General features: G+C 40.2%; 1 protein-coding gene across 1 annotated transcript in view; it reads right to left on the bottom strand.

The window, feature by feature from the left end:
* Window positions 1-8721: 8721 nt before the first annotated feature.
* Window positions 8722-10522, bottom strand: part of CFAP54 (cilia and flagella associated protein 54) — a 119606-nt gene continuing 117805 nt past the window's right edge. Inside the window, exon 69 of the mRNA XM_087765659.1 lies at window positions 8722-8841. Coding sequence (XP_087621785.1) covers window positions 8722-8841 — 120 coding nt within the window. The remainder of the gene's footprint in view (window positions 8842-10522) is intronic.

The raw sequence follows: 10522 nt of genomic DNA, 5'->3' as shown, positions 1-10522 counted from the left end.
TAACACAGAATCGTTGCAACCATTATTGTGACTTAGAATGTAGGTGTTATTCTAGTGCTGAATTTTGCAGGAGAAGGGATTTTTTTTTTCATCTGGTAACATAAAAGCTAGCACTCCTTCAAAAGCAACATGTATTTTCACTGTCTCTGCTTGCTAAACCCAAGTAGAAAATTATTTAGTAAAAGATTTTCTTTAAAGGGATATTAGACAAGAAAACTGTAGCAAAATTAAGTGTTTCTGTAGAAATCTGGTTTCAAATGAGTCTTCACCTTGTGTATGGCTCTCAGAAACGGTAGCTGTGAAATGCCCCGCTCGCTTTCCTTTGCCGATGGGGTTTTGATTTTCCAAGTTCATTTCATTTCTAGTCTGTATAAGTGAACTCGGAATCAGGGAAGAAACGTCACTGTTACACAAAACGCCATTATTATTTCCCTACAGCAATGAGGATCATGTCTTTATTGCATCTATTCATCCTCATTAACAAATCATTAGTCATATTGTCTATCATCTGTCTTCCCAGATACCTGAGTGTTAGGGCACCTGCAGCATTCCCACAAGTCTTCTACCCCCACTCCACTTCATTGTCCTAATTTGCTTTTAAACCAACCATGTTTCAGTTCTAAGGCCAATACTCGTTATTCTGTTCCGTGTATCTTCAATACATAGAATCAAAAGCTTTTTCTGTCCCGTAACACTATCCCCTGGCTTTTTTTCTTTATCTCCTCACTGTAGAGCGTAACTATGTTTATAGACAGGTACGTGAGTACCTGCCTTCCAAGCCCTGAAGCCACGAAGCTGAGCAATTAGAAATTTTCATTTTTTTTAAGTAAATATGACCAGCATTTTTTGCTTCATTCTGTGACACCCCCTCAATTAAATCAGTTTTTCCTGCTGCTAGGACCTTTGTTGACATTTGTCCTGGTTTCAGCTGGGATAGAGTTAATTTTCTTCTTAGTAGCTGGTATAGTGCCGTGTTTTGGGTTTAGGATGAGAATAATGTGGATAACACACTGATGTTTTGGTTCTTGCTGAGTAGAGTTTACACTGGTCAAGGACTTTTCAGCTTCCCATGCTCTTCCAGGTGCACAAGAAGCTGGGAGGGAGCACAGCCAGGACAGCTGACCCAGACTGGCCAAAGGGCTATGCCATACCATATGACGTCATGCTCAGCATATAAGCTGGGGGAAGAAGGAGGAAGGGGGGGAGGTTTGGAGTGATGGCGTTTGTCTTCCCAAGTAACCGTTACGCGTGATGGAGCCCTGCTTTCCTGGAGATGGCTGAACACCTGCCTGCCGATGGGAAGTAGTGAATGAATTCCTTGCTTTGCTTTGCTTGCGCGCGCAGCTTTTTCTTTGCCTATTAAACAATCCACGAGTTTTCTCACTTTTACTCTTCTGATTCTCTCCCCCATCCCACCGGGGCGGGGGGAGTGAGCGAGCGGCTGCGTGGTGCTTAGTTGCTGGCTGGGGTTAAACCACGACAACATTTTTTTATGCCAGTGACCATGCTGTGTTTCTTCTTGGTAGTTATAAGAAACCACTGGGACGTCTTGGTGTACCATCTCCGGGGAAAGGACCGCAGCCAGAAGCCCGGTTCTTAAAGCAGGGCGGCACTGTCGCTGAAAAGGATGAAGGCCGCCTGCACAAGGCAGGGCTTTCCAAGCAGTTGTGCAAGGCCGTAAAAGAGACTCCCCGAAAACGTTGCCTCACACCTGAGACAGGCAGATCTGGTTTGGAGGGAAACTGCACCTTGCAGGTGGAGGGGAAATCCTCTTCACGGAGCTTTCCAGGTGAGGAGCATCAGCCCGTCTCCTGGAATCTCAGCCAAATATACAGTGATGTGTGTATATTTGTGACCAATGATTTGCACAGCGCTCCACCAGGAAACAAGGAACTTCCATCTTCCAAGTGCAGGATGCGCCCCTTTCCTCAAGCTTTCTGCTGCATGCGCATTCAGATTGTAAAACAGAAGAAAAAGTCCAATCAATTTCCTACCACTGAGAAAGAATCACGACTGATACATATAACGGTGTAGTGTAGAGAAACGCAGTCCCTGAGGCGTGGAGGCTCGGGACGCAGCAGAGGAGTACAGGCGTGGGATGAGAAGAGGTGGGGCACATCCCTGGTGATGGAGACCCCATAGCTACAAACAAGTGACCGTCAGTTAAAGACTCACAGACCTCGTGCTGGACAAAAACAGTTTTTATGCGTAACAAAGAGAACTAAAACCAAGTACCTAACATATGTAAAATACCATATATATTGAATGTAGATGTAACATGGAACTGCAAACCCACGAAGAAAGAGCAAGGTGTGAAAGTGTGTTAAACATATAAAAAATACCCCAAAATGATCCCAGAGTGAGGGAGAAGAAAACATCAACATCATATTCTTCCTGGCCTGTGACTCCAGATGTGATGACTTGTCCTAACAGCTGCTCACACACACACCAGAATGAAACCACTGACCTTTGGGCCCAGGGGAGCAATGGAAGCGTGAGCATTACACGGGTGAAGAGGGGTAAATATAGTAACAGTTTATATAATAATTTTAACTGTATTATTACTATTACTTAAACTTTTTCTGCATAGAAGTATTCTTTCTTTTCCCATAATAATTAGACCTGGATTATAATGATTCTCAGATTAGGCTAGGATTTCAGTTACGCTAAAAATAAATTTTTGGCTTTAAATACAAGCTGTGTTTCCTCTTTGCCTGTAAACAAGGTTTTCAATGTAATGACAGTGACACTAAGTTCTGAATGATGAGCCACAGAGTTCCTGGGGGATAAGACCAGTCGGGAAGCTGAGGAAAAAACAACCTGGATTTCTTCACTGTTATAATTGTTCTTCAAAGCAGTTTTGAAATAGTTGGTATTATTCCACTTGGTAGTGGACTCATTAGAATGTAACAGAGCTAATTAATATACTACATGTTGTATGATGAAATGTATACAGTATTTTTATAGGATAAACAGAATCTTGATTTTTTTCCTCTAGCTATGCCATATTCTAGCTATATGATGTCAGAATCATAGAATCATTAAGGTTGGAAAAGACCCTTAAGATCATCGAGTCCAACCATTAACCTACTGCCAAGTCCACCACTAAACCATGTCCTCGAGCACCACGTCTACCTGTCTTTTAAATACCTCCAGGGATGGAGGCTCAACCACTTCCCTGGGCAGCCTGTTCCAATGCCTGACTACCTATCCACGGGGAACGAAGCAAGGTGCAAAGCACGAAGCACAGGCCTCATTCTGCTCACGTGTTGCAGAGCAGCCTTGATAGCTGTCAGGCACTTGCAGTTCTCACACTTGGAAAACCCACCGTAGAGGATCCTATGCCAAGCCCCCCAGGCCTCGGTGAGGAGAACACACATCTGCCAAGAAGCAAGGAGTTTTGCCTAGGACATTGTTATTTTTTGGTGGCTGCTGAAATGTTCTTTTCAATTCTGGATGTCTGGCCAGGAGCTAAACCAGCCCTGAAGGTGCACTGACTCTTTACAGAGCTTCACTTTCCACACAGCTGTCCTGAGAACAGCCCAGATAGACTATAGAGCCGGATCCATCCCCTTGTGATGATTTCTTCTGTAGCACGTTCTGGTTTTCCACTATGTGACGCTGAGATTGTTGGTGTGATTCGCTTCAACACGTACTTTTTTTTTTTCTTTGCACATTAAGTAGAATCTTAAATCACGCTGACATGGGAGACAAATGAGAATAATTCTAATTATCTCTGGGGTTTCAAAGTGGAAAATTAAATTGCAGTGGTAAATATTTGACTTCAGCACTTGCCTTTGGACCCTTTCACCCTATTTTAAAGATTAACCTATGCTTCATATTTTCACTTCTCTCATTTGATGATGTACTCAGTACCTTTAACTCAGAGAGAATCTTTCGCAAACATAAATGGAACTCTTTGCTGGCTTAATTAGTTCAGCATATTAGCCTGTAATTCCAACAATTAATTCTAGTTCCATCATTATTCTTTTCAAAAATCTTTCTTCTTGGATTTCACTGAAAATGGATTTGGAAACAAATGACTATCCTTTTTACATTGTGTCTCAATTGAATAATAACTTAAATTGCCTGCCTCTTTCATTCAAGGATCTGAAAATATTTTCCAAATGTTGATGCAGAAAACTTCAAATCCCTCACTGATGAGGGGATTACTGTTATCTTCAGATAAAGAAACTGAGGCACAGTGAGGCTAATTACTAGGATTATTTTGTTAGATTGGTGTCATCCAAAGACTGGATAAATACTTAGGCCAAACAAAAAATGAGCATGAGTTGGAGCTGTAGTGGAATTTAAAAACCGGTCACATACAATTGAATAAATCTGTGTGAAATTACTAATTTCCACATCATAAAATTAATTTAAGCAGAAATAACTTCAGATTGCTATATTTTGGTAGGCATGACACGAATCCCGTGAATGCCTTGAATTTACAACTCTCTGTCAAGGCAGCAATATAACTTAAAACTATATTGAAACAGTTTTTGAAAAATGAAGTATTCTAAAACCCATTCAGACCTGTCGATGCTAAGCTCCCTGTTCAATTTCAGTTTGAGCCCTAGCACATTCTTGATGATGCAGTTATTAATTACAGGCCCAGAAGCTGTTTTTGCTCTCAGGACACTTACTTCATTCAGTTCACAGAACAGACAATACCAAAGGAATTATAAAAAAAAAACCCAACCTCTTTTTACTGTTCTTTAGTTCCCTGTAGGATCCTTCTTGTCCCTCATCCAGGGGATGCACCGAGGATAAAATGTCATTCATTTCAGAATCCTTTCGATTTGTCCCTACAGTGCTCTCTCTCTCTCTCTCTCTCTCTCTCTCTCTCTCTCTCTCCCCCCCTCCTTGTCCTGTCCCAGGACTTGTCAGATAGGGAAATGCTATCCATTCCTTTCACACATGTGGAATGGAGAAATATTTCAGTTAAAATTTTAAAAGAATTGGTAAACATGCCAGTGGTTCAAAGCCATCAAGGTGGTAAGTAGCCCTTTGGCGGTGTTGTACGAGGCAGGTCATGGAGCAGACCTTCACATAGCAGGAGGGCCCTCCCTTACACTTCAGACTGTGAAATCGAAGAAGATGCCTCTCCCCTCTTCTTTTTTAATTTTGGAGACAGTGACACAGACAAGTATTCTATAGAAACTTAATTGAGCATGGTCCTGACACAAATTTATTCTAGTCTCACATATTGAAAGCTTTAGTCTGCATTCAATGGTAAGGAAAAACCCACCCAAACTACTATAATTCATAAAACAAGAAGCAATTTACTTTGCAATTAGCTTTTTTTTTTTTTTTTTTCTGGGCAATTACCACAGACATTTAGATATGAGCTTTCTTCCTGTTGTGGTTTAACCCCAGCCAGCAACTAAGCACCACCCAGCCACTTGCTCACTCCCCCCCGGTGGGATGGGGGAGAGAATTGGAAGAGTAAAAGTGAGAAAACTCATGGGTTGAGATAAAGACAGATCAATAGGTAAAGCAAAAGCCACGCACACAAGCAAAGCAATGCTTCCCATCGGCAGGCAGGTGTTCAGCCAGCTCCAGGAAAGCAGGGCTCCATCACGCGTAACGGTTACTTGGGAAGACAAACGCCATCACTCCAAACCTCCCCCCGCCTTCCTTCTTCTTCCCCCAGCTTTATACGCTGAGCATGACGTCATATGGTGTGGGATATCCCTTTGGCCAGTTGGGGTCAGCTGTCCTGGCTGTGTCCCCTCCCAACTTCTTGTGCCCCCCCAGCCTCCTCGCTGGTGGGGTGGGGTGAGAAGCAGAAAAGGCCTTGACTCTGTGTGAGCACTGCTCAGCAGGAACGAAAACATCCCTGCGTTATCAACCCTGTTTTCAGCACAAATCCAAAACATAGCCCCATACCAGCTACTGTGGAGAAAATTACTTTATCCTAGCCAAAACCAGCACACTTCCTTACAAGCAGATTTTAACTAAAGAGTTTAATTATATGCTAAAAGAAAAATGTTTTTTTCTAATGTTTTCTTCTGAAGCCAACATTGAATACTTAATCCTATGTTTATGAGAGTAAAATCTGCTGCTATGGATACAGTGAGGTCAACGTTTCAACATTATTATTTTCCTGTGCTGTCTTAAAGGAGATGGTAGGATAAAACTTTTGTTTCAACAGAAGTATCTTAGAAAGTGTAATGTATTTTAAATTCATAGGTAAAGCATTTTATTTAATATTTCTCTTTTAAGTACAGGAATTATAACAAGGTCCAGACTGGCAGCACAGAAGAAACACCTCATCTGTAATAGAACTTTACTTCCATTTTCACCTGATTCTATAGAGTGTTTTACAAATATTAATTAAGCTGCACAAAAGTCCTATGATAATCCTCAAGGTGACCCCCAAAAGAAAAAGAAATGTTTTATACTTTTTACGAAGCACAAGGAAAGACTGAATGGCTTTTCTGGAAAAGCTGCAATTTTCTACTTGTTCTTTGTAAAAGAAAAATGAGTAATGTAAATTTTTATCTTTCCTGCTTTCTGAAGAACTGCAGAACAATAAATTCTTTTAATTGAAAGAATAATGCTAAGGAATATCTCCTCCAAATTGGCTGCTAGGCAGTTGAGTTACAAAACCATTCTCACTCAGTTTTAAAATACCTTCCCTAACAATTACTCACTTTTTACTTTCTTTTTATCATTGTATCATAAACCTTCTAATTTTCCTACTACCTACCGCATTACAGAAAAGGCTAGACAAAATTAAAAAATAGCACAATTTTTTAAAAGCTACACATAACACAAATACATACAGTCTTCTTTCTTTTATAGGAATAAAGAAATATAGTAGAAAACCTAATGCCATTTCTTCCTGTTACTGATCACATTTAAGATACTCATTATGCTGAATCTTTTACCTCTCTCTCTCCCCCGTTCCGTAAAAGAAACTTCACTGGTAAACCAGGTAATATTTCTCTGAAAAGCACAAGCCAAGGTAAATCTGCAATTTTCAAACAGCACAAAATATTTTATTGTTTTATCACTGGGCTACAGCACAGTGAGAGCCTGACTGAAGTGAAAGGGGCTGGCGTTTCAACCCAATTGTTTTATTTTTCACAGAAACCGAACCCAGGCGTGGTAACTATCAGTGCTGAATTTTCATGGCTACAGAGAAGCAGAGCGAGTAATAGGACAAGTCTCACAGGGCTCCTGCCCAAACGTCCTGGGTTTTTTGCTCTTTGTCGCAAAGAAATTATTGTAACTAGCAAAGTGCCTGGCCTTGTGATGTGAGCAAAGCCAAACAGTCCTGGATCTTACTGCACTCTCCTGTGCGGCCTGGTTCAACTAAATCACTTTTTCATGTCAAATTCCCCGTTGCTAACACTGGACAAGAATATTTCCTCAGGTGGCTGTTGTTAGGACTCATTAGGGTTTCTTCTGTGCTTTAAAATAATATTTATGACATTGACAACATAAATAGAGGCTTTGTTAGCATTTTAGATGATGTCCAAAAATGTTCTGTATAGTACCATTTTATTTTTTAAACTGGCTTTTTTTTTCAAACAAATGATTTTTGCTCTCAACAACCGGTGACGTTGTTGTGGTTTAACCCCAGCCAGCAACTAAGCACCACCCAGCCGCTCGCTCGCTCCCCCCGCCCCGGTGGGATGGGGGAGAGAATCGGAATGGTAAAAGTGAGAAAACTCGTGGGTTGGGATAAAGACAGATTAATAGGTAAAGGAAAAGCCGTGCGCGCAAGCAAAGCAAAGCAAGGAATTCATTCACTGCTTGCCATCGGCAGGCAGGTGTTCAGCCAGCTCCAGGAAAGCAGGGCTCCATTATGCATGACAGTTACTCGGAAAGACAAAACGTCATCACTTCGAACGTCCCCCCCTTCCTTCTTCTTCCCCCAGCTTTATATGCTGAGCATGACGTCATATGGTGTGGGATATCCCTTTGGTCAGGTGGGGTCAGCTGTCCCAGCTGTGTCCCCTCCCAACATCTTGTGCCCCCCCAGCCTCCTCGCTGGTGGGGTGGGGTGAGAAGCAGCAAAGGCCTTGACGCTGTGTGAGTGCTGCTCAGCAGGAACGAAAACACCCCTGTGTTATCAACCCTGTTTTCAGCACAAATCCAAAACACAGCCCCATAGCAGCTACTATGGAGAAAATTAACTCTATCCCAGCCAAAACCAGTACAGATATGTTTTTCTTTAACAAAAGATAGAAAAGTTTGAAATGCTGGTTTCCAAATAGAGTGTAAAAGAACAAACTCAGTGATGATTTTTGGCCAAAAAAAAATCTCAACCTCAAAAATAAAACCAACTTTTGATAACTGCAAAAGGAATTAAAAAATTGCTGATGAGAATAAAACTTCAGGGAAAAAGCAGTATTTATTAGCAGATGCTAGAAGGCTACAAGCCCATTCAGCTTTTCTAAACAATAAGAAATTATTGAAAAGCTAGAAAACCGCCAACAAACCCACTTAATTATAGATGATTGAATAAACCAAATTTTTAATCCTTTTATTAAGAAACTACTTTTAATACACTTAATTTCTAAAAATGTATTTGAATTTTAAAAACTATTAATTTGTAAATAATTAGAAATAAGCTAAAAATGAAAATTATAAAACCAATTAGGAGCCAAATCCTGGTGGGATTAATGAGGTTGTTTCATTAACACCAGAACTTAAGTCTAAATCTATAGCACTCAGCAACTGATTAAGTTATTGCAAAAATATAATTTAGTGAAACAGAGAAACGATCCAATTGAAAAGACTGTCTTCAGTTATTATACATCCATTGGCAGGATCAAACATCTCTTCCAAACTTGCTATTGATTGCAAAGTAACATCAAATGGGATCTGAAAGAACAGCAAAAAAAATACCAAATAAATAACTTTATTAAGCTTATAGGTACCAAAAAGTACATATATACAAATAAAATTAAATTAAAGCCAGATTGCTGACCTACAACCAAGGAATAAGTTAGAAATACTCATTGCCTCAATATAAATTTGTGGTTAATGACATCTCTTGCAGGAAACTAGTAACACAGGATTAAGGGGAGGAAATTTCTGTGAACAGTCTTGCTCACAAAGTTTATCCTGACCATCTGTAGGTAAAATGAAGATATCAGACAACAGCAACTAGAATGATTAGTAATTTGGAAGGCTTTTCCCAAGATGAGAAGTTGAAAGACTTGAGCTAACTGCAAAAGGTGAAACAGAGGGCAATGATAAACTGGTTTGTATGTCCATTGGACATGGAGAACTATGTAGCTGATTTAGATATTAAGAAAAACTAACTAAAGGAAGAGAAGCTTGGAACAGGCTATCTAGGGAGGTTAAGTTTTAGTGCAACTATTTTGTTTATAAATTTACTTTTAAGATTGAAACTCCCAAACACTGTGCTTTACTATCTTCCTCAAGAACATAGTTATTCATTAAATAGCTTTAAGAATAAGCCAGCTGATCAATTTTTATTCTTAAAACATGAACAGTCAAATAATTTAAAATGAATAATTCAATAAAAATGCACTTTTTCCACTTAGAGATATAATTCAGTGCTGAATCAAAAGCACCATAGGACACATGAACAGAAAGAACAGAATCAAAGAAGAGAAGCTGGAAACATGATAGGAGTTAAAGTGTGACAGCTCAAAGAATGAGAAAACAAACACAACAAATTAGCACTGACTTCATCCAATTAATTCACACGAAAATGAGCAACAAAAAAAGTGTGTGGTGGGGAAAAAATGATGTAAAACTACGTATAAGCAATGTATCTTTTGCGTTCTTCTGCATGCTTGAAAACAAAGGGAATGTACTACCCTATGGTATACATCATCCCACTGAGCTTTCCGCCTCTAGCAAAGAAGACGGGGTAATACACACATAAAACTTACTTGAAAATTTGGAAATACTACTTAGAAATGTGCTATACATAATGAAGTGCTGAGCACTCTGCAACATCTGTTGGCTTCAGAGAAGAATGAAGATACTCAGCATCTTGAAGGTTAGACTTCCCTTGCTCAACCAAATCTGCCATATCTAATAGGATCTTAGTTTGAAGTCTCTGTCTGAAACTTTGTGATGAAAAGCCCATTGTTCCACCTGTTGAAATATTTTAGCTTGTTCTGGCATTTAGCCAGAATAAAACAGAGCAGTTAACATATTCTTACTGGAAGGACACCACTAAATCTGCTCCCTCACTTTCATCGTAGACTCACAAGTAGAATCGTAGAATCATAGAACTGTTAAGGTTGGAAAAGACCCTTAAGATCATCGAGTCCAACCGTTAACCTATCACTGCCAAGTCCACCACTAAACCATGTCCCTAAGCACCACATCTACCCGTCTTTTAAATACCTCCAGGGATGGGGACTCAACCACTTCCCTGGGCAGCCTGGTCCAGTGCCTGACTACCCTTTCAGTGAAGAAGTTTTTCCTAATATCCAACCTAAACCTGCCCTGGCACAACTTGAGGCCATCTCCTCTCATCCTATCCCTTGTTACTGGGGAGAACAGAGTGGCCCCCACCTCG

The sequence above is a fragment of the Nipponia nippon genome, unplaced genomic scaffold (genome assembly GCF_047370975.1).
Source record: "Nipponia nippon isolate SJK-2023a ecotype South Korea unplaced genomic scaffold, ASM4737097v1 scaffold_3, whole genome shotgun sequence".
In the NCBI taxonomy this organism is placed as follows: Eukaryota; Metazoa; Chordata; class Aves; order Pelecaniformes; family Threskiornithidae; genus Nipponia; species Nipponia nippon.
Note: the sequence above shows the minus strand (reverse complement) of the source record. Positions and strands in the feature narration are given on the sequence as shown.